This window comes from Canis lupus, chromosome 7, assembly GCF_003254725.2.
Source record: "Canis lupus dingo isolate Sandy chromosome 7, ASM325472v2, whole genome shotgun sequence".
NCBI lineage: Eukaryota > Metazoa > Chordata > Mammalia > Carnivora > Canidae > Canis > Canis lupus.
The window spans coordinates 48,322,011-48,345,446 of record NC_064249.1 but is presented as its reverse complement, the minus strand read 5'-3'; the positions used below and the strand labels follow the sequence as shown (position 1 = coordinate 48,345,446).

The following is a 23,436-nucleotide window of genomic DNA, read 5'->3' as shown; positions in this document are numbered from 1 at the left end:
TCTGGAACACTGTAGGAAACCTCACATGATACAGTTAAATGCATTTCTATTTCTAATGTTGAAGGTTTTCACTGAACAATTTAGACGTGACTTTTTATTTTATTTTGGTAATGTTTTTAAAGATGTCCAGTAATCTTTAAATCTATTTTTTTTGGGTAGGATATTGAATGACTAGTCTGTTTAATATATACTTTCTGTTAGGGTCACATGCCCTATCTTAAATGGAAAAATGCAGGTTCATAGCAACAGAGGTAAAAGATTAATACAGTTAATGTAGTGATAGATTTTCTATAATGTAGTTGGGTGTTTAAACTTATAGAATATCCTATTTTATATTTATTTACATTTTGTTTTCTTTTGCTACAATAATAGAAGCATGGGTGGCTAAATTAAAAACAACAGATGTTCCAGAAAACATTAATATTTTCCTTTTAAAAGAGAAGCACACATATGCTTCCATGAAGGCAAACATTTTAACATAGATCCTGGCTGTCCATTAGAATTACCTGGGGGAACTTTAGGGAGAAAAATAGTTTGGGGGCCAGTCAGATTTACTTGGTCTGGGCTTGGGCTCAGGCGTTAATATTTTTAAGAAGCTCCCAGGTGAATCTAATGGGCAGCTTTGAGAACCTCTGAAATAGCCCTTTCAAAATTGAGCCTTGCATTTCCCTCCCTGTGTTACTCTGGGAATCTACCCTGTGATATATTCTGATATTCCCTTATGGCAAGATTGGGAAAAAGTGTCTAGTCAACAGAGCAGAGTGTGAATAATTGAGGGTTCATTGAAAGAGCATGTTTTTTTAATGACCTAGCAGCTGGCTGTACTCTGCTAAGACCATGGTCTTACAGCCCTCTCAAGTGGATCTTCTTTGTTTCCATATCCTACATAGCTCAAAGCTTGGTGCCCTCGTTGCTCCCTATTGCGTTTCCTTGCTTGCTTAAAGAAGAGAAGCAGAGGCACAGACATCATGGGATCACACCAATAGATATCCTCCCCATTGCTACCATCATGCTCTGTTCTTTGAAAACTTGTGTTGCCTTCTTCACAACTGCTGCTGTGCCCTCAGCATTCATGTGTTGAATGCTCCAACCACAACCGATATCTGAGTGCCACCTTCTCAATGTAGAGCCAGCCTTGTCCACTCCCTTTCATCAGTACCATTAATTTAGCCCTCCAAAATCTCAGTTTCAGGCTTTTCATTCTCTGACCAGCGTTTTCTATCCTTACAGCTTATTTTTGCATTATACTCATTCCTTAGAAGTCTGTAACCTCATTGATATATCCAGTCTTGTCAGCATTCCACCATATAAAATCTACGTGATATTCCTACTTTTCTCTTTTCTCCACTGAATTTTATGGCTTCAAACTATCATTGCTTTTCTCTCTAAACTTTCTTACACATTTTTATCCAATCCTATAACCTTACCTTCTGCTACTTCATTTCTCATCAGAACAGTGTGCCTTCCTATTTCATGTGTACAGTGCAGCAACTGTATGTTACTGAAGTAAAGCCAACAGCCATGGTGTTCTCACCATTGGAGCTATTTTGCACTCTTCTTTCCCCCAGAGCACGTTTTGCAATGTCCAGAGACAGTTTTGTTGTCACAATGAGGTGAGTGCCACTGACCTCTAGTGGGAAGAAGTCTAGTAAGTAGAAGTCTAGTAAGATACTGCATTCTTGCCCTAGTTCTTTATTCTCTTTCATAGCCCATCTCCTTTTAAAAAGGTCTGTTCTCACTGTCTCCACTAACTTGCTTCTTCTTCTGCCTTCAACCTTCTCCAGTAAGTCTTCCAGCCCTACTCTGCTATTAAAACTAATTTTATCAAGATAAACAGTTACCTATATGAAATCTCATGGATTCCTAGCATCTTTGACACAGTTGAGCACTCCTTTGTCCCTGAAAACCTTTCTTAAGATTTGGTGTAACCCACTCCTCTGTTTCCTTTTTGCCTTGCTGGCTACTTTTGCTGCTTTGCTGATTTCTTCACTCTGCTGTCTGACCTTTACGTACTGAACTGTCTAGAAGTTTCATTGTCAGTATAAAGCATTTAGTTCTGGATTGTCCCCTCCCCTCCCCTGCATTTTCATCCAGACCTGTGACTTTAATTAGGATCCAAATGCTGATGTTTTGAACTGATGCCATCAGCCCAGATATCCCCTCTGAGTTCTCTGTCTGCTTGACATCTTGACTAAGAATCTGGTAGGCATTTAAATTCAGTGTGTCTAAAACAGAACATTACTGCTTCCCTGTCCCAAGTCCTGCTCTTTGCTCATTCTGTTTCTTATTGTGGTGAACAACCATAGTTTCCCATTGCTTAGGCTCAATCCTTGACATTCAGTTCCTCTGCCTTCTCCCCCCTACTTCGTTGAAACCCATCAGCACTGTCTGCCCCTCCATCTCTAAACTACAGCCTGAGAACATCTTTATTGTTTCTTTCCTACCTAGACATCAGTCAGATAGTTTCCCTGACTCCATTCCTTTTGAAATGTGTGTATCTCCTACTCACCTGGTAGGGGAGATACCGTGATCATGAAGGTAGTTTTCCAAGGGTGAGCCTTCTTCATTGTACTCCAAAGGTGCCTAACCCTGCAATTTCCCCAAATGTGGAAAACTCAACTGCATAATTTGTGCTAGCGAGGGACTGTGTTCGCACTTCCCTTGAAAAGGGTAAAACAAAAATGTATATCCGAGTGTGTTGCTCCACACTTTAAACTCAATTGCTGCTTCCCAGCACAGTTAGAATAAAATCAGACCTGCCTAAGATGGTTGATGGTTCCTTTCCCTACCCCATCAATCTCTGACCCATTTCCCTATTTTTTGTTTTTCTTTTTCTTAAATCTTTCTATCAGTCAGCCAGGTTTGAAATTATGTTATCATTGTATTTTGTGAGTTCCCATCCCCTTGCCCCATTCCCTTGCAGAATGTCCACTTCATGAATGTAGGGACCCTGTTTGCTCAATTCACCACTGTAGTCCTTGTGCCTAGAACAATGTATAGAGTATTTGTTGGTTGAATAAATACAATTACTATATGAGTAGAAATGGAATAACATCTGTGATACTTTTTTGAAAAATCCATTCTCTCAAGAAAATTAGTAACTTAAAGCTAGGTTACAGCTGATTAGCTGTTACTATATAAGTGAGTTAGGGCCTAATTTGATTAGATGACTTCAAGGTATAAGTTTTCATTGTAGTCCCTTTTTTTTTTTTCCAATTATGGTCCCTCTTGATTTTCATGGACAATATAAAAATTCAAAAATGATAAAATAGGTAATTTGAGGTTTATATGAACAGTCATTTTTGTCTACAAGTTCCATTATCATGATAGTTCAATAATAGCCAGTTTTTAGGTAACAAGTTGTGCTTTTTTATATTATGGATAAGTAGATGGCTGGAATAAAGATTCTGCATCACCTAATGTCTGACCTTCAGAGAAAACATGCAAGGTACTTGTTGATACATTACTGAGATCAGTTAAAAAGCCTTTATTGCCTAAAACCAAAGCGTCCTTTATTCTTATCCATCCCCCAGAGTCAAACTTGAACTTCTTTTATTACTGCAGTGCTAAAAAGGAGCCCTCCAGAAAAATTATAACTGCCCAAGGAGAGAGTGTTCTGGAGCAGAAACCCAGTATATACTTATACCTTTCCCCACAAGGCTCCACTTCTGAAAATGCACATTTGGAATAGTACCATTCTTTCTAGAGGGAGAGGAAGAGGAGAGTTTGAGGTTTGGTGAAAATAAACCTTTAGTTCCTATAGGGGCCAGCATAGTCCAAAGATGATATTATTTATATATCTAGCCTATCCTTAATATAGTAGAGTATTACCTGTTTTCTCCTTCATTTAGGATTGCTTATATCCAGACAAGTTGCTATAGTTCCTAAAATGGTGATTTATATCCCTGAGGGGATGTTCCTGAATGATCAGTAGGATGACAGCATCTCTTTTTCATTCCTTTATCTCTGACACATTGAGGTAGTCTTAAGGTAGCAGATTCTTGGACATCATCTAGCAGTGTTTAGTAAATGCTAATTAGGTATAAAATGGATTCTCCTTAGATTTCTTCTAGAGAAATTATCCTCACTGTAAGAATGAAAAGAATGTCATTGGATGGCTACTCCAAAAGTTTATCCCATAGTGTGGGACTTAGAAAGGGCCTTTTATCAAGACCTCAGAATAAGATCATTATTCAAACTTACTTTTTCATTGAGACAGCTGGTAATGGCACATTCTATGCACAATCTATTTTTTGTAGAAGTAATAATAAAGATCCAAGTATGACTACTTCTAGGAGTATTCTTGACAGGAGAAAGAATTGCAAAATTCTAACATGTTGCTATTTTTTTTCTTTTCCACTCTCCTTTAGGTATTCTAACCTGATTTTGAATTTATTTTCCCTGATGGTGGATGCAAACATTCCAGATATTGCTCTTGAACCAGATAAAACTGTGAAAAAGGTAATTTTTATACATTGTCAGGTATTATAGTCTACTTTTCATATATAAAGGATGTTAAGGTTTTAATTATCCATTTCCCCTTGATGTTCCTGATTTTAGAGTCTTAAGTAACATAAATTAAGAAAGAGACCTTTTGTATAATTTTTTCACCTTTCAGAATGCAATAGCCTCTCCAGTCCCTGTAGCCAGTTCTGATAATACCCACAGTCACGTGACTAGGTCATTGTATCTAGAGAGAAAGCTTACTACTATTACCCTTGCTCTTTTTTCTAGATTTTTTAGCTCTTCTTTAATATTCCTGATAGAATATCTGGTTCCTGGCACTTCCAGGCTATGCATGCTAAAGATCAGAGGCAAACTATTATAATCCTAACTGGGAGAAAAGAGCCATTCTTAATCCTTCCCATCCATATCCTTAGTTACAGGGGTTTCTTACTGTGTCAGCAGAGTAGAGACCTGCCTTTCAACTCAGCCTGCAAGGAAAAGAAAAAAGGATAGTCTTCATGTAGGTGAACAGTGATTCAGAGTTGTCATACCATGAATTCTAACAAGAGATGGGAGAAAGGGTAGCGGATTTGAAGATTTTTGTCTGAATTACGGTCTGATTCTCTGATTTGGCAGGGGCGGGAGTTGGAGGTGGTATATAGAAAGCACTTTTTAAAAAAATCCAAAGATAAGATGATTTTCAATATCAAGGTGATTATCAGTATTGAACTTGAAGGCTAGCATAGCTTTTTGCCTTGCGGAAGTATATAATTACTAATGGACAGTAGCCGTCTTAGAGATGGAGACTCTGTGAGGGATGAAAATAATAATTGGAACCCAAAAGCTGCAAGGTTTGACATAACTGATTCTGAACATTATTAGAAAGATTCCTTTGGACAGCCTGGGTGGCTCAGCGGTTTAGCACCGCCTTCAGTCCAAAGTGTGATCCTGGAGACCCAGGATCGAGTCCCGCATTGGGCTCCCTGCATGGAGCCTGCTTCTCCCTCTGCCTGTGTCTCTGCCTCTCTCTCTCTCTCCTCTCTGTGTATTCTCATGACCAAATAAATAAAATCTTTAAGAAAAAAAAAAAAACAAAAAGAAAGATTCCTCTGGATTGAACATTGTCTCATTCATTTGGCCTTCTATGACAAAGTACCAGAGAATGGATGTCTTATAAACAACAAATTTATTTCTCATAGTTTTGGAGTCTGGAAGTCCAAGATCAGGGTGCCAGTTTGGTCAGGTGAGTGCCCTCTTTGAGTTGAAGACTTCTTATATCTTCATCTGGTGGAAGAGCTAGGGAGTTCTGTGGGATCTCTTCTATAAGAGCACTAATGCCATTCATGAGGGTTCCACTCTCCTGACCTAAGCACCTCCCAAAGGCACTACCCTAGTATCTTTCACTTTTGGGCATTGGTATTTCTTTCTTTCTTTTTTTTTTTTTTTAAGATTTTATGTATTTATTCATGAGACAGAGAGAGAGAGGCAGAGATAAAGGCAGAGGGAGAGGCAGGCCCCATCCAGGGAGCCCAATGCGGGACTCAATCCCGGGACTCCAGGATCACGCCCTGGGCCAAAGGCAGATGCTAAACTGCTGAGCCACCCAGGGATTCCCTGGGCATTGGTATTTCAACATAGATTTTAGGAAGAGAGGGGCACAAATATCCATACCATTGCAAACATAAATAAGAATCTCTTCTACCTAGTTTTGAGTCTATCACAAATAACGAGAGGTTTTTAATGTAAATACTTTATTGTTTAACCATTTAAGAAAATTAGTCTTATTAAGACTTCGTTTATTATTTTATCCAGCAAGCATTGTTTCAGTAAACTCCCTTCTCTCCATAGGAAATAGACTAGTTACCACACTGGTTTTTGGCATGACTTATTTTTTGTCATTTATTTTTTAATTTATTGACTAAAGCTCATTCATCAAACAATGTAATTGATTGATGAAAATTTCCTTGGCTGTAATGTAATTGATGGGTGCACTAGATACTAAACATTGTTGCCTTCTTTTCTTTTCTTTTCTTTTCTTTTCTTTTCTTTTCTTTTCTTTTCTTTTCTTTCTTTCTTTTCTCTTCTTCTTCTTTCTTCTTCTTCTTTTTTTTTTTTTTTTGTAATGATATATTCAGAACTTGTGTACTTTCAATCTGTTTACCTCTGGTCATATAGGCACTTTTTCCTGATTTCACTCCTGTTCAGAAGTTAATTATAAAAGTTCTCTTAATGGTATTTGTTAAACTGAGTCTTCCAGTTTCTTCTGCTAATTATGTCATTCTTGCTCTTACTAGATATTTTGTTCTGTTTCTGTTTCTTTTTTAGAAAATCACTGATTTTATTGTTTAAGGACAGTGCCCGTTTGTTACAGCTACCTTAGTGGCATTGTCTTTTAGTATACAAATGTGTGTGTGTGTGTGTGTGTATGTGTGTGTGTGCTGAAGCCTGTGTGCTTCAGTCAGTTGAGCATCTGACTCTTGATTTCAGTTCAGGTCATGATCTCAGGGTCTTGAGATCGAGCCCATGTCAGGCTCGGCACTCAGTGGGGAGTCTACTTAAGAGTCTTTCCCTGTGCCCCTCCCCATGCTTGCTCTCTCTCTTTCTAAAAATAAATAAATCTTTAAGAAAATGAAATATATGTATCTATATATTATAAGAAGCTACAAATTGTCTGAAGATCTATTTCAAATGACCTGTATAATTAAATTACCTTTGGTGCCTATAGGGTTTATTAAAACATACAAGCCATAACATCCACTCTGATTGAATTGAATTTTGGTAATGTAGGTTTTATTTTTCTCTAGTAATCCTGTGTCTTATTACAAACAATTATAGCATTGATTCTCTTTTAGCAGTTATTTGGATGAGGGCTCAGTTTTTATCACTTTACTTTTTAATTACTCTTTATTTTAAATTTTGGTTTTTATTCAAGTAAGGGAATTTTTTTTTTATTCTAATGCAGCTCAGATAATCAAATGAACTCAGCAAGGAAATACTGTTTACATTAAAACTCTTCCTTTCACTCTGATGAGTGAAAAATTTTCCTTTGTTGTAATCACTTCTGTGATTAAATTCTTAGGAAATGAGTACAAGGAAAAACTTTTTTTAAGCTCTAATAATTTAGATTAAAAATATTTAATAGGGAATGTCTGCTTTTATTATTTTAATAAAAGTTACTCTTATTTCAGAGATGCTAAACACTAAATTATTTTAAGTAGAAGTCTTCCTTATTAATGAATATTAATTAGTCTTGTAATGATGTATTTTGAGCTTTGAAAGAAAAGGGTAAAGATAAGGTATAAATGAAGTCACTGTGCTCCTTAAGGAAGACAGTGTAGTTTAGTCTAGAAATGTGTTACAGGGTTTTGTGTGGGGAATAGTTCTACACACCTGAGAATGTGGATGCAAGAAGAGTGTACATCGAAATGTGATTAAAGACAAAACTTAATATTTAGAACTAATTGGAATATTAGAGAATGTGTGTGTGTGCACGCACGCACACGTGATTAGAGCTTACATCTATAACCTGAAGAGCAGAGAGAATGCAGCTTGTAGAAAAAGGATTAGAAGCTTGAGGACCTACAGAACAATAACAAGTAGCCTGCTCAGTATATATGATGCCAGATCAGCCATTTATATGCAGTTAAGGATGATTTTTTTTTTCATAGTTGTTAAATAACATTTATATGCCAAATACATATATTTTGTGTTTCAACACTTATACAAGCATGTAAGTTTTGATAAATTTAGCTAAAGTTTTTATTCTCCTGCCCTATAGTTTTTTGATGTCCTTAAAAATAGTTCCAAACCTGTCAGACATCTTTTTAAGTCAGAGAAAATAAAGGATTAAACTCAAGGAACAGATCTGCCATTAATTGGGATTCAGAAATGAGAGAGCTAGTTCATTCAAGATATTCCTTCAGATGTCTCTCCACAGAACTGTCCTTCACTTTTTATATCCTCCTCTCTTATACCTCCCCATCCTGAAGCTGCAGAGCTGTTGGATCATTGGGTATACCTCCAATCTAGTGAAGAGATTAGTGCGGATCCAGGGCCATGGCTTGTTGTACTCTTCCTTCTTGGTTTTCTATGCTTAAAAGGAAATACTAAATGTGACCACTTTTTTATTTAATTGGAAACATTTTCTTGCCTGCTTCCCCAGAAGTATATTTGGGTCACTTACAAGGGGAGAAAGGAGTAGAGTTATAAAGGTTGTGTGCAGTGGCATGAGATTGTCTGGAAGCATGAGTTAAGGATCTCTGGGTTGATTGGCTTCATAAATTCTCTTTGCCTCAGTGTCTATATGTAGAGGTAGAGATACTGTTTACCTCAGTGCTAATCTCAGAGTCAGGTGAAATACTGCATATAAAGTGTTTTGCACAGAGTAGTCATTCAATAATATTGGCTTTTAGTTTTTAGGAACCATTCTCATGAATATCTCTACTAATTTTTCTAAACCTTATTGTTATTGGGAATCAACTGTAACTTTAAATATGAAGTAAAGAAAAATTCCCCTCTGAAAATTACAGACCAATTGAAGTAGTTCTTTGCAGAAGTATGAGGAATCACTATAGGAAAGGAGACATTTTGAAAGATGTAATTTTGCCAGTTATTGGCATGGTTCCTGTTCTTTACAGGCATTGAGACAATGTGGGAGATTATTAATAAATATGCCACATTTTAAAATAAATTTTATATAGTAGTTCTAGCTTCGAAATGCAGAAAAATAGGGGTGGCTGGCTGGGTCAGTCAGAAGAGCGAGTGACTCTTGATCTCAGGGTCCTGGGTTCAAGTCCCATGTGGAGTATGGAGATTACTTAAATAAATAAAACTTTAGAAAAAAAGAAAGGCAAAAAAACCAAAGTGCACTTTTGAGTTAAAAGGAACAATTTATGTTTTAATTTTTTATATTTGCAATATCTAACAGAATCATGTTTATTTCTTTTTTTCTTTTTTCTTTTTTTTAAAGATTTTATTTATTTATTCATGAGAGACACTCAGAGAGAGGCAGAGACAGAAACAGTTTCCTGTTTCTGAGGAGCCTGATGCAGGACTTGATCCTGGGACCCCCAGGAACATAACCTGATCCAAAGGCAGACACTCAAACCACTGAGCCACCCAGGTGCCCCTGTTTATTTTTTCTTAAAAAACACCTAACAGGGATCCCTGGGTGGCGCAGCGGTTTGGCGCCTGCCTTTGGCCCAGGGCGCGATCCTGGAGACCCCGGATCGAATCCCACATCAGGCTCCCGGTGCATGGAGCCTGCTTCTCCCTCTGCCTATGTCTCTGCCTCTCTCTCTCTCTCTCTGTGACTATCATAAATAAATAAAAATTAAAAAAAAAAAAAAAAAAAAAAAAAAAAAAAAAAAAAAAAAAAAAACACCTAACAACCAACAAGAAAAGAGTGATAAAGAACATATAGCAAAAACAATAAGCTTCATTCAAGAGAATAATATTCAAAACTTCTTGTAAGTTATGAATCACTTCTTTGTCATAGAAATAGGTCATAATGTATTGTAACAACATCTCTATCAATTTGATCGGTCTCTTCAAAGTGAGTTCTTTTTTTTTTTTAATTTTTCATTCAAAAGACTAACCTACTGTGTGACCTTGTAGGTTCAGGATAAATTCCGACTAGACCTGTCTGATGAAGAGGCGGTGCATTACATGCAGAGTCTGATTGACGAAAGTGTTCATGCTCTCTTTGCTGCAGTGGTAGAGCAGATTCACAAGTTTGCCCAGGTAAGTGCTCCAAAGGCAGTGCAATTTATCTCAGCCTCTCTGCATACTACCCTGGAGTCCTCAGAGAGTCACGCTTTTCTCCTGCTAATGATGTCTTTTCTGCTGTTTTCTTTGTCGAGTTTTTTGCCATTTTATCAGCCAGCTGATGCAAATATGTTGCATATATTATTCATTCTAAAATATGCCACTTAAATTTTCTTAGTTGTTAACTAAATTGTGGAGTATCAACATAGGTATATTTGTCCTTTGTAGTCAGTGGTGATGATAAATCTTTCTTGAGAACAATATTGGGTCTAATGCGGGCCGTTGGCATGTGAGACTTGAATACTTGTTGGGTTTTGACAAATAGTGAAGTGCTAAGAAAGAGTTTAGAAGCTGATAAAAACGGTGCATACCACACACTGAAAAGGTCTATCTGTAGACTTACTGTTAGTAGAATCTTGCATGCAAATACCCGAGGGAAACCTTTTCACACTAGCCTGTGATGGTAAACCTCAGTTTAAAATCTGGTTTAATAATGAATTTCATAATGATGATTATGAAAATGGTGAGCAAACAGAAAAATTAGGCCTCTTTCCCTCCCACACACTCACAGTCTTCTCCTTGCACACTCCTTCCTGACTTTGCATATTAATAATTTTACTAATCACTCAAGCTCAAAGCCTGTATGCTTTGCCTTCTCCTTCACCCAGTACCACTGTCCCCAAGCCTTGTTTAACTATTTTTTCTTTATTCTTTTTAGTTTAACATTTCTTTATCCTTTTCTATCATTTTCTGACTACTAATCCATTTTTTGTTCTTTACGTTACGATACATTGTATAGTTAAAACCTTTAACAATTCTTTTATTTTTTTTCTCTAAGCATTTTTTATCCTTCTAAATATCCCAGTCAGATATATTTTCACAAAATAATGTTTTATTTTGTCCTTTTTTTTTTCTTTTTAATTTCAGTGTGTACAATATTTCCCCATTGCCTAACAGTGAAATCCAATCTTTGGTAGCTCACAGCCTTCCAGAATATTGTATGCCAGGCTACTTTCCAAGGTGTTTCCCTGATACTCTTTCTCTGAATATTTTGTACCTTTCTGTCACTGTGATTACATTGCAGCTACCATTTTTTTTTTAGCATAGAACATCCATCTTCTTAACAATGAATCTTTGGTAAACTTACCAAATCCAAGCTGTCCTCTAAGATCTAATCTTAATGCCACTTTGATTGATTTTCCTCTGGATATTTACAGTACTTCTACCTTTATTACGAGTTGCACTTCTATTTTGCTTTCTGTTACAGATACTTGGGTACTTATAATTCCTAAAATACAAACATCTTGAAGGTAGTGGGGCTCTATCTCTTACTCACCTATTATAGGCACACTACCTTATCTACTTAAAAAATATCTAAGGAACATAAAGGAGTTTCTTCTCCAAGAACACGAATTTGAATCTTATTTTATTAGAAGGGCCAACTCAAGTTCTGCTCATAGGTTATTAATCCTAACCAGTCACTTCTCAAGAGAAAAAACTGTGTTTCAGATGGTATGTAAGTGATTTGTCTAGCTAATGGTAGATCTGAGTCTACATAAAGCATAAGAGGGCATTTTAGAGCAATAGGGGATAGAAGCCCAGAATGGGACAATAACTTAGTTAACTTAGTGTGACTAACAAGAGACAGAACCAAGACTTGAACCCCAATTTTTTAACTCTCATATCCAGTATTTTTGAAACTCATTCTCTTGCCAGTGTCTTACTTATCACTATGTCATGAGTTACTGAAACTTTCTCTGGCATAGCCCTCACAATCCAGTTATTTTTCTCTCTCCTTTTTTGTATATACACTTTTTTTTCTATTTTAAATCTCAAATAGTTGTAACATGCTTGAAGTTAGAAACTTTTAACTTCTGTGTCTGCATTTCCATCCGAGTTGGTTATTTATATTTCATTCTGCTCTATCTTTTTTTTTAAAGATTTATTTATTTATTTATTCATTCATTCATTCATTCATTCGAGACACCGAGAGAGGCAGAGACCTAGGCAGAGGGAGAAGCAGGCTTCCCTTGGGGAGCCCAATGTCGGACTTGATACCCAGACCCAGGATCACACCCTGAGCCAAAGGTAGACGCTCAATCGCTGAGCCACCCAGGCGTCCCTATTCTGCTCTATTCTTATCTACAACTTTACAAATTTTTCTCCTTCATGAGTTTTCCTTCTTGCATACTTGAATTTCCTTATTTTTCTCCTTTATTTTCACCGTATGTAATAGAGCTGAAACCCCACAGTTAAAATTAATGCTGCTGCCTTACACCTCATTTCAGATTATCTGTAGTTGTATGACAACCCTGAACTCACTAGCTTAAAAAACAATGATTTACTACTACTTACAGTTTTCCAGTCAGAATTTCAGCGAGAGCCCAGCCACATGGCTGTTTTGTTTTCTGTTATGTCAGGTGGGTTCATTCATGCAGCTTTGTTCAGCTCTCTCGTCAGGGCTGCTGTTCTCCTACATGGCAGTGGCTGCCCCAAAGGAATGCGAAAGCCAAAGCAGCAGGCCTCTTAGAGCAAGTCAGCCAGCCAGCCCTGCTTCTCAGGGACAGGAGACAGTGTATACTCTGCAAGAGAGGGATTGAATTTGGCATCTTTCAAGACTTAACTGCCACTCATCTAATACAGTCGAACTTAAAGTTGGAGCCTTCAAGTTTTGTAAATGAACTTGTGGTATAAATGAACTTTGGTATACTTTATTTATTTAGTTTTAAAGTTTTTATTGCTAGAGAGAATGAGTGAGAGAGAGAGAGAGCATGAGTGGGGTGGGGTGGGGAGAAAGCGAAACACACTCGCCACTGAGCCAGGAACCCAGCATGGGGTTGGATCCCAGAACCCTGAAATCATGACCTGAGCTGAAGGCAGATGCTTAACCGACTGAGCCACCCAGGTGCCCCTGAACTAGTGGTATACTTTGGTTTGAAATTGTGTAGTCAGTTTATATAACATGCTTTTTGCATTGCTCACTGAATCTAAGAATAGAAGGAACTATGGTTCTTTTTTTTTTTTTTTTAAGATTTTATATATTTATTTTACAGAGAGAGAGAGTGCATGGGGCTGGTGGAGGGAGAGGGAGAGAGAGAATCTCAAGCAGATTCCTTCCTTGAGATCCCTGCTCCTCAGCAGGGAGCCCAACATGGGGCTTGATCTCAAGACCTCGAGACCATGATCTGAGCTGAAACAAAGTCAGACCAACCACTTAACCGACCGAGCAACCCAGGCACCCTAGAAGCACCGTTTTTCTTTCTCTCTGTATTAAAAATAGAGGAGAGAAAAGGCTAGATAAAGAAGGGACCACACTATTATTTGGGGGAAGTAGTAACAGAGGGACCTTCGTTTACCAGTGTCTCTGGGGACTCGGTTTCCACATCTGTAAAGTGATTGCTATTGAGATAAAAACTAATATAAATTAAATCTATTGTTAGAGATACATAAAGGTTAATTGCTTTCCATATATAAAGTTTATATTGACTATTGCAAAGACTAAAAGAAACCCTCAACACACCAATGGTTAAATTACAAAAGTTGTTCAAAATCAAGAGTTAATGCACATACTTTTTCTATTCAGAGAGAAAATATGAATATGGCCAATAAATTGGTAGTAGAGGTGGGTGTTCTCTTAATTTAGATATAGAGAAAGATAATTTTATAAGCATGAACTGATAGGATTATATTTCTTGGAAAGAAATATTAGGTCTTAGGTTTCTGTTTCTTAGTTCTTTAGTAAAATGGAAGATAAGATGTAAAAATCCTAGTTATTTTAAGTTACTTTGGCCTTTGTTTTACAAACTCTCTTGGACTAAGGTAGATACTTGATAACAGAATAGTATTATTATCTAAAAGCAAGGCCATAGCAACATGAATATGAATTAACAGTAAATATCTGGATGATCCCAGCAATGTAAAGATCACCAGTGTCATCCTAGACAGGTAAAAGTCTAGGATGGCTTAGTACAGCATGAATATCTATGTAGACAAAATTTTTTAGGTATCTCAGCATTCCCACTTTATAATGAGAGGTAAGTGTTTGGGACAACAATAATATTACTTACTTGAACTTTGTATTTCATACAGTGCTTCACTATTTTTTAACATTATATAATCTTTACTATAACCACAAAAGTGAGTTTTAACATTCTCCCCTTTTATAGATGAAAGGGCTGAGCCAAAAAAAAAAAAAAAAAAAAAAGAAAGGGCTGAGCCACATAAAAAGTTGTTACCTAGCTAATCAAATTCAGGTCTTTACCAGAATATCCCATATTCTTTTTTTTTTTTTTTTTTTTTTTTTTTAGAATATCCCATATTCTACATCCTAAGAAATGAACTTGAAAATGCTCATGCTATCTTAGGTTTCCTTAAACATGTCACCTCTGACTATACTCATCACCTGAGCCTATATTCTTGTGCAGCTAAGACAGTATCAAAGAATTACCTAAGTAACCAATTTCATTGGCATTTGTTTGGGCATTAAAGCATACAAGAGATAATAAATAAGGTTCTAACTGCTCATAAGTCTTTTCAAATTACAAAATTACAGAAAATAGCTATTTCTTTTAAGATTTTATTATTTTATTTTAGAGATAGCAAGCAAGCATAGGGGGAGGGGCAGAGGGAGAGGGACACGTCGATTCCATGCTAAGCATAGAGCCCAACGCAGGGCTCGATTCCAGGGCCTTGAAATCATGACCTGAGCAAAAATCAAGAGTTGAGTCATTAACCACTGAGCCATCCAGGTACCCTGAAGCGTAGCTATTTCTTAACTAATCTCTGGAGTTTATTTTCTCTTTGAAACTCACACTTCTAAATGCTGTATATTTTCTAAGTAGTGTTACTTGAAGAAATGACATGCAGGTGCAATTCCAGATGACCTACATCTGTTTTTTTGGTCACTCATAGCATTTATTATAAGGATATATACTGCTAATTGATTTAGGCCAGTTTTAGTGCATTCTTATTAATCACTGGATTGTAAAACAGTTTTCTAAAACTGGAGGTAAACTGATTGATACATGTTAACAAAAATTATAGTTATTTCAGCATAAAAGAAATTATGGTCTAAAAGAAGACTACAGAATTGCCACATACAACTATTATGTTGCAATGCTGAAAAGGCTTATTTTCTTCCATCATACCATTCCCTAGGAAGGGTAGAGATTAAACACTGCAATATTTGTTGCCTAGCAACACCCACCTGTTAGTGATACAAATTTTCCACTGAAAAACATTTATTTAGATCATTGTTTTTGAAATTGCATCATCAGAACTCTTGTCTCCACTGAAATGATCTTTAAAGGGCTTTCTAGTCTTGTCTGCACAGAAGGGTAGAGGTCACCTAGTTTGGGTCACTCTGCTCGAAAAGTAGGCCTTTGGATGGTAATCTCTCACACAGTAGCCCATTTCTTTGCTGTTTCTGCTTTCTTCTTCTGTCAGTCTCTTCACTCACTGATTGATGATAGAAGGCTAGAGGGTGAGGTGTGGTTTCCATTCATCTTAATGTGTATTAATGTAATTAACTGAATCTTGGCAGATAAACCAGGGTTGGAGATGTATTTTTTGTTGACTGGGAGTAAAACAGAACAGATTGCATTCAGAAAGTTTACCTACATTCCAGATCAAGATACTGAGAACACATTACTATTAACATTTGGCAAGAATCTTTGATTATTCCCTGTGGTGTTCAAGCAGGGGGAAAAGCACAGGTCCAAACAGAAGGGCACATGAATGTGTGGCTGTATATTATATGCCTTTAACTGAAGAGAACTCAACTATATATACTTGTGGTGATTTAAGAAAGAAAAAAAAAAAAACAATGAAAGAAAAACAATATGGTTATTCTGATACTTTTCCTGAACAGTCTGTGTCCTAATAAATGTGAGAGGAGCTCCTTCAGGGATGCTTCAGATCCCAGTGTCTTCCATGATATGACGTCATGCCATGCTGAATGTGATTCCAGTATTGAAGGTTCTTGGGTCTTTTGTACAGCAGGGCTTCTAGGTGCAGGCCATCCATTTGCCCCGTCTGCTGCTAAGAAAAACCAAGTTTTTTTGCCTAGGTATTAAGGGAAAAACCCCTGTCCTGAGATTTTGGAGAGATGGTTATATGTAATATGTTGCCTTCTGAGGACTTTCTCGAGTAATTTTATTTATGTTCCTGTTTTACCATTATGTGCTGACCCTAGCACCTAAACCCAGCATGGGATGTTTGCACTGTGACTTCTCTGCTCTGATCTACTTTGAGAGCACATAGATGCAAAAAATGCACTAGGAGAAGAGAATAGAGCCTTATTTCTGAGTTTATTTTTTATGGTCCTTATTTTACCATTAGGAGTAAAGAACAGCAATGTAAAATATTTAATTGAACAAAACAAAAAAATATTCAGTTCTTTAGCCAAAGAGAAATTTTTCTCAAAAACCAAGCTTTTTTTTTTCTTTTTTAGCAAATAATTTTCTAAAGATTTAGATGATTCCCAGGCCAGTGGCTTAAATAAGTATCATAATACCAGTATATCATACAAAACTATTTTGTATCATTTTATGTCCCAGATCTCTTCCTAATTTACCTGAATTCTCAGATCTAAGAGGAATAAAAATTGGCAACAACAAAGAAAGAATAGTAATAGTAATAATTACAGCCTATTGAACACTTAGATGTGCCAGAAATTACATAAAGAGCTTTCTTGGCATCACCTTATTTAATCCTCACACCTGTGAAATGGGTGTATCACCAGGCATGTTTTACAGAAGAGAAAACCAAGTCTGAGATTAAATAAGTCATGGTCTCAGGGCTAATAGGGAACAAAAGGCCAGATTTAAACCCAAACCCTAGGTTGTAGAAGTAGACAGTATTTTCTAAATCATGTTTTTCTTGATATATACATTTAAGCTTCAATTTATTAGAAATGAATGGATTTTGTTGTGAGTAGTGAGTTTTAAAAAAAATTCTTGTAAATGATCTTTTAACTTTTCTCTCCTTAATGTTTCATCTTCTCCTCAAAAGAAAACATAATCAGCTGTGCAAACAGCCAATAGAGTGTGATTTAAAAAAGGGAGTCATTGGGAACAGTTAATCCTAGATAAATATGATAAATGTGGGCTAGCATTTGTTTTGCACATTGGCCACAAAGCAGTCTTGCATTGTATTGACCCCCACGTGTTCTCAGGTTGCTCTGCGGTCAGCACTGCTGCACCAGCAGCTGTTAGAACCCACGATGTTTAAAAATATAATGTAGGCACTTGGGACATTACAAAAGTTTTAAAGTCTTAAGAGTAATTACTGATAGCAATGTCAGCAGAAGGCCCCATAATTTTCAGCTAAAATGCCCTGCAGTTTATTTTTCCATCTGTAGAAATTTATTTTCCTTGTCTTCTGCGGGGCAAGGTTTCAAACACTTGAGTGTAATTCGTAGTAGTGTTTCTCTCTCTGCTTCATTAACTGCTTTTTGGAAGGTCAGTTGTCATACTCTTGTTTTCCTGCCCCTTTGTTACATCAAGCCGTTTTACATAAATTCCTCAACTGTATGTGGAGTTGAACATTTTGGGACTGAGTCTGCTATGTAGTATTACTGATTTATTTCCCCACAGACAGAGATGCTCTGTAGTACTTAGATGGTCTGTCTGTTCAGTAGCAGTGTTTCTCCCACACATACAGACATATATATCCACATGTGTGGGTTTTCATCGTTTCCAGGATATTTAGACTTCCTCGCATGTCTGTGAGGACCCTCCGCAGTTTCTTTCTAATCCACACTTTCAACTTTAATCATCTTCAACCAACCTTCAGAAAGAGCCTTCTGTGTAGATCTGCTGATTTACCCCCATGGCAATGTCTCCAACCCAGTATTTCCCCCACAAGCCCCCCTACCTACTCATCCTTTGCTCTTTGCCTGGAATGAGTTCCCTACCCATTGCCTATCTTTTGGGTGTGTTTGTGTGTGTGTGTGTGTGTGTGTGTGTGTGTGTGTGTGTGAATGGGGACTCTGTATATAAGCATTTTGTCTTTAGGCTTTTTTTTATCTTGAGTAACTTGGGGACTCCCACAGAACCTGAGCCATCCACAGAGCAGGCACCAAATAAATTTGTGTGATTTTATATAAGTGCCGAAGACCATTTGAGAAGTTTATTTTTATTTTCTCTGATATTGTCTTCTAGAAAATATTTAAACAGCTTTTTTTTTTTTTTTTTTTTTTTAAGATTTTACTTGTTTCTCCATGAGACACAGAGAGCGAGGCAGACACATAGGCAGAGGGAGGAGCAGGCTCCCCACAGGGAGCCTGCTACAGGACTCGATCCCAGAACCCTGGGATCACAACCTCAGCCAAAGGCAGACGCTCAACCGCTGAGCCACTCTAGGGCCCCTAAACAGCTTAAATCAGAAATTACATTCCTCTTAAAAGTATTAAACCTGAATCTTACCATATTCTTCCTAGAATTGCCACTTTAAATTGTATCAGATTAAAATCAGTGAGCATCTTCCACATTTTTACCCATATCCATGAAAGTACACACACATCCACAAATATTTGTCAGTGAGGTTCCCCCCTTCATATTTTTTTCTCAGAATAATAATGAGGTGAATTTCACAGAAACAAAATTATTTTACCCACCTACAACATTGTTATTTCCTCTTAAGATATTGCCAGCATATATTTTGTTGAACAAGATGGCACATGAGTTATGGATGACTCATTGTATGTTCACCCAAACAATCAGAGTTGTCCGTACTGAGAAAGTGGTGACAGGTGGCATCTGTACATCTTTAAAGACAGCCAATAACGGTTGCAGATTATTTTCGTATTAGCTAGTTCTCAGAAGTACTGAGTAGCATTCTCTCAGTTTCACTGAGTGCTAATTTGGGGAGATGATGAAGAGGTGCAGACACAGATCTCTTCATAAGCTATACCTGAGATAAATGTGATGGTGCCTCGCACAAAATAGGTACTAAAAGTGTTGGTTTCTTTTATTTCTACTTGAGATTTTAATATCAAACACCGTGAATGTGTTGGCCCACACACAACTCTTGACTGGGCTTCCTTGTTCTTTCAGGACTTCTTTGATTTGATTCCAGACCAGTTCTGGAATGAAGTGGGTGCACTCTGGATGAAGCTACAGCTTTTCACTATCAAAATGTCATGTCAGCAACTAAACATGTTTTAAAACTGTGGACTCTGTTGTTTGTTGAAATTTCCTTGTGAAATTGAAGTTAATTACTTTCTGCTTGTTTTTAATTTTTGTAGTACTGGAGAAAATGAAACTGGATTGGGCACATCAGGATGTTTGGCTTTGTAAGAAAACTACTTTAGAAGCAACCTCTGTATAAGGAAGACTTCAGAGTAACAAGAGAACCTTCAAGATACTATATATCATAAATGTTACATGGTGCCTGAATTCATTTTCTTTGGATGTCATTGCTTAAATACGGTCTTGAAGGGTTTGTTTTGAAATATTGTAAATATTTATTTTCAAATGTATACATTGTTAATAAACTAAGAAGTGAAAAATTTATTCCAGGATCATGTACATATTATCAGAGTTTTGGAAGAATTTTATGTTGGAAAAGTAAAACATTTTAGTCGAGTTTGAAATGTCCTTTTATTTTTTTATCATCTCTTCACATCAGTATAGTAGTTATGAATTTGGATTGTCTCAGTCAAGAAGGCTTTTTTGTTTTGTCTCTCCCTCCCCTCCTCTCTCTTTCTTCCCCCAATCATGTTTGTTTTTGCCTAAGCTATAAATACTTAAAGTTTTTCAAATTGTGACTCATTCTTTTACAGTTCAGTAATTGTCTTCAATAACACAGTCATTTTTTCTCACTTTTAAAGAATACCTTATTTGAAAACTGTGGTTAGTCCACAGTTCTCCTAGCTTGTAGTCAATAAAGCAGGATATGCAAATGTACCAATCTGAATTACTGGCCGAAAGATCAGAATAACAGCAGCTTTTAGTGTTAGCCCCAGATATTTTTACATATACATGTAAGCATAAATTGTCTTTCTGCAATAAATACATTTTTGATGCAAACTTACTTTTCAAAATGTTTTTGAAATATCTCTACCAGATCTGTTAATGTAATACATCCTTTCTGATTTAAGCAAAATAATTTTTTGTCTTTTAAGACAAAGTCCTGCCCATCCATCTAGCTTTTTTGCTTCATGGAACTTTGGGAAAAGGGCACATACGAAAATAGAAGAGCAACACAATAATAATCTTTACAAATTAACGTGTTACACTGTCATGTGCCATTGTTTTGGAAGAAAAACAGTATCACATTCTCTTGGTCCTGAATAAATTTTAAATATCAAATGACAGAAAGGATTAGAAGGTTACATTTGTGGCACAGTTTCAGAGAATGCCATTAATTACAGTGTTTGTCACCCTATCCTTGTATCTGTGAGTTTGCCCCTGTAGAGTGGTGTTATCCGCCGGATAGCAAGCAGTTAATTTGGAGATGACCCAGACGCACATGGAGTGTGGTTTGTGTAAAACATACATGTTGTTTGAAAACCAGAAAAGATGAAAGGACTTGTGCAAATCATAAGAGAGTTGATGCCCAAATGAGCTGGAAGCTCAGTCCTCTGTCTTGCTTTTTCTGTACTTGACATGTTGATACTACTTTCTGTTACCAAGAAGTTCTGAACTTGTTTGCATTCTCATTCTTTGAGTCCCATTTCTATTGACTTCAAAAAATTTTCTTGAAATGATCCTTCTGAACTCTTATAATTATTTTTTAAAGATTTCTTTATTTTTATTTGAGAGAGAAAGAGCGCACTCATGCGTGTGAGCAGGTAGCTTTCAGAGGGAGAGAGAGTCCCAAGTAGACTCTGTGCTGAGCATGGAGCCTGAAGTGGGGCTCGATTTCAGTACTCTGAGATCACAACCTAAGCCAAAACCAATGCCCAACTGACTGTGCCACCCAGGTGCCCCTCTTATAATTCTTTATTTATAGTTTTTTAATTGACATTTAGTAAAGGTGGGCAGTTTTGTTATACCTCAGCTCCCATTTCAGAGGTTTGGCAAGATTCTTCTGTAAAGGGACAAGATAGTGAATATGTAAACTTTTTGGAAAACATATATCTTCATCACAACAATGACAACTCTACTGTTCGAGGAACAAAAGCAGCCAGAGACCAGTAAGCAAATGGGCTTGGCCAGATTTGACTCTCAGGCCTTAATCTGTTGACCCATTTGAACTAAGTGTAAGGTAAAAACTGTCATCTTACTCATCTTTATGAACACTACACTTTGCATAGATAGTAGTATGTTTATAGTAGGTCTCTATGAATTATCTTGGTCTAATATGAAATTCTCTAAGGGCCAACATTGACAACCGTTGAGTTAATCATGAATAACCTTGCATCCAGTGGAAACTTGGTAAGAATTATAAGGGAGACAAAGCTTTCTAAGAAGAAATATGGGTGCTGGGTGAGGAAAGAGCATCTTCAAAGATAGACAGTAGCCATGGTTTTGCTGAGAGTGTTTTGGCGGTAGGTGGTGAGCCTACATGAGAAAGAAAACTGATTTATCATTCTCAATTTCTATTGCTCAGAGCAACCTCTTTGCTCCTCTGTCCCCCAAACTCCATTGTTTTCGTTGTTCAGAGATCTTTCTTTGCGGTGTGATTTGTATGTTTCTTTATTGCCATTGCCTTTCATATTCTATCAGTGTTTGTTCTGAATTTGAGAAATGTGTTTGTGAGGACACAGTGCTTCATTAAAAAGTGCAGGTACAATGATCATGTACTGCAAGTATTAGAGTGAGATTTCTGAATGAGGGAGAGAAAATGTTTGATGGCAGCCACTGAGAGTAGGGCTGCCAAAGTGAGGAAAGAAGTAGAGTGTGATTCATATTCCTAAATAAAGTGTTAATACAACCAGATTTTTGCTAATCTCTATACACTAGGGTTAGATAATCCCCAGCTCTATGTATTATAGAGTTCTCAGTTGGGTATGTATTATCATAACAGCAGTCTCCGTTACTTATAAGGGCTTACTGTTATATATTAGGACCCTGCTAATTACTTCATATGCTTTATCTCATTATTCTGTATAATGGTCCTAAGAGGTAAAATTGTGTCCTCATTTTCCAGAATTTTAAGGCATTTGAACCATCTACCCAAAGTTAGGTTGCAAGTGAGAGCAGAGTTGGGATCTGAAGTTGAACTATTCAGATCCAGTGACCACAGTCTTGGCCATCAGATTTTCCTGGCCATCATTTCTCACTAAGCCAGTCGTGATAGTCCTGTCCTCTAGGATGTGCATGTGTGTGTATGTGGTCCATTAAACTTGGATTCCCCCCCAAAACAAAATTGCATTTATTTGTTCATGCATTTATTGATTTGTTGATTCTCATGAGCAGGATTACCAAAGGTTTGGGCAGTAATCAATAAAGTAAATTAAAAATCCCTATGAAAGCAAATTAAACTTCAGATCTGTAAGAATTGGAGTTGTATCATCATACCACATATTCATATTTGCGTTGACATAAATCATTCAGTAAAAACATACAGGTTAAAATAAATCTTATCCATGTAACTGTTAACCTGCTATCATGTACTTTGTATCTTTGCACATAGACCTAATGTTGTTATTAAAAAAAAAAAAATCAGATTGAGACTTAGAAGGATTTAAAAAAAATTGCAGAAACAACATGGAGTATCTATAATTAAATACAGAAAATATACTGGAATACCAAAATGAATAACTTGATCTATTAACCATACAGAATACATACTACCTGGATGGGATCCTGGAAAAGAAAAAAGGACATTAGCTAAAAACTAAAGGACTCTAAAGTCCTAGTTTAAAAAAAAAAAAAAAAAAAAGAATGAGTAACCTCAGAGGGTAGTGCATGTCCCACCTGGGTGAGCACTTAGAGAAGCTGAACTGCCTCAGAAGGCAATCTTCCACCTGAAGTTAGTCCTCCACCCTCTCCTGTCATTTTTGACCTTGACATTTTTAAAAGTACAAAGCAGTTAGATACTTTTGGTTTGTATTAAGTTTCCTCAAGGTTGATTCATTTTTTGTAAGAATACTTAAATAATGCTGTGGTGTTCTCAAGGCATCTTCCCAGCAGGCACAAGATGTCTTATTCCTGGTGGTGGTTAACTTTTATTACTTGAATAAGCTGGTTTCCAGCTTTCTCCATTCTGAAGTTAATTCATATTTGATACTTACACTAAGTAATTCATAAGTTTTATGAGGAGACACTTTGAAAC

General features: G+C 36.7%; 1 protein-coding gene and 1 non-coding gene across 2 annotated transcripts in view; both read left to right on the top strand.

Annotated features, from left to right (window-relative positions):
- The window catches only part of PIK3C3 (phosphatidylinositol 3-kinase catalytic subunit type 3), a 137,679-nt gene extending 117,436 nt beyond the window's left edge, over positions 1–20,243 (top strand). The window contains exons 23-25 of the mRNA XM_025429020.3: positions 4,371–4,461; positions 10,063–10,188; positions 19,460–20,243. Coding sequence (XP_025284805.1) covers positions 4,371–4,461; positions 10,063–10,188; positions 19,460–19,474 — 232 coding nt within the window. The 3' untranslated portion in view covers positions 19,475–20,243. The remainder of the gene's footprint in view (positions 1–4,370; positions 4,462–10,062; positions 10,189–19,459) is intronic.
- On the top strand, positions 2,502–2,665 carry LOC112648990 (U1 spliceosomal RNA). Its single transcript, XR_003129425.1, has one exon. It is a non-coding gene; the product is annotated as a U1 spliceosomal RNA (small nuclear RNA).
- Positions 20,244–23,436: the final 3,193 nt, after the last annotated feature.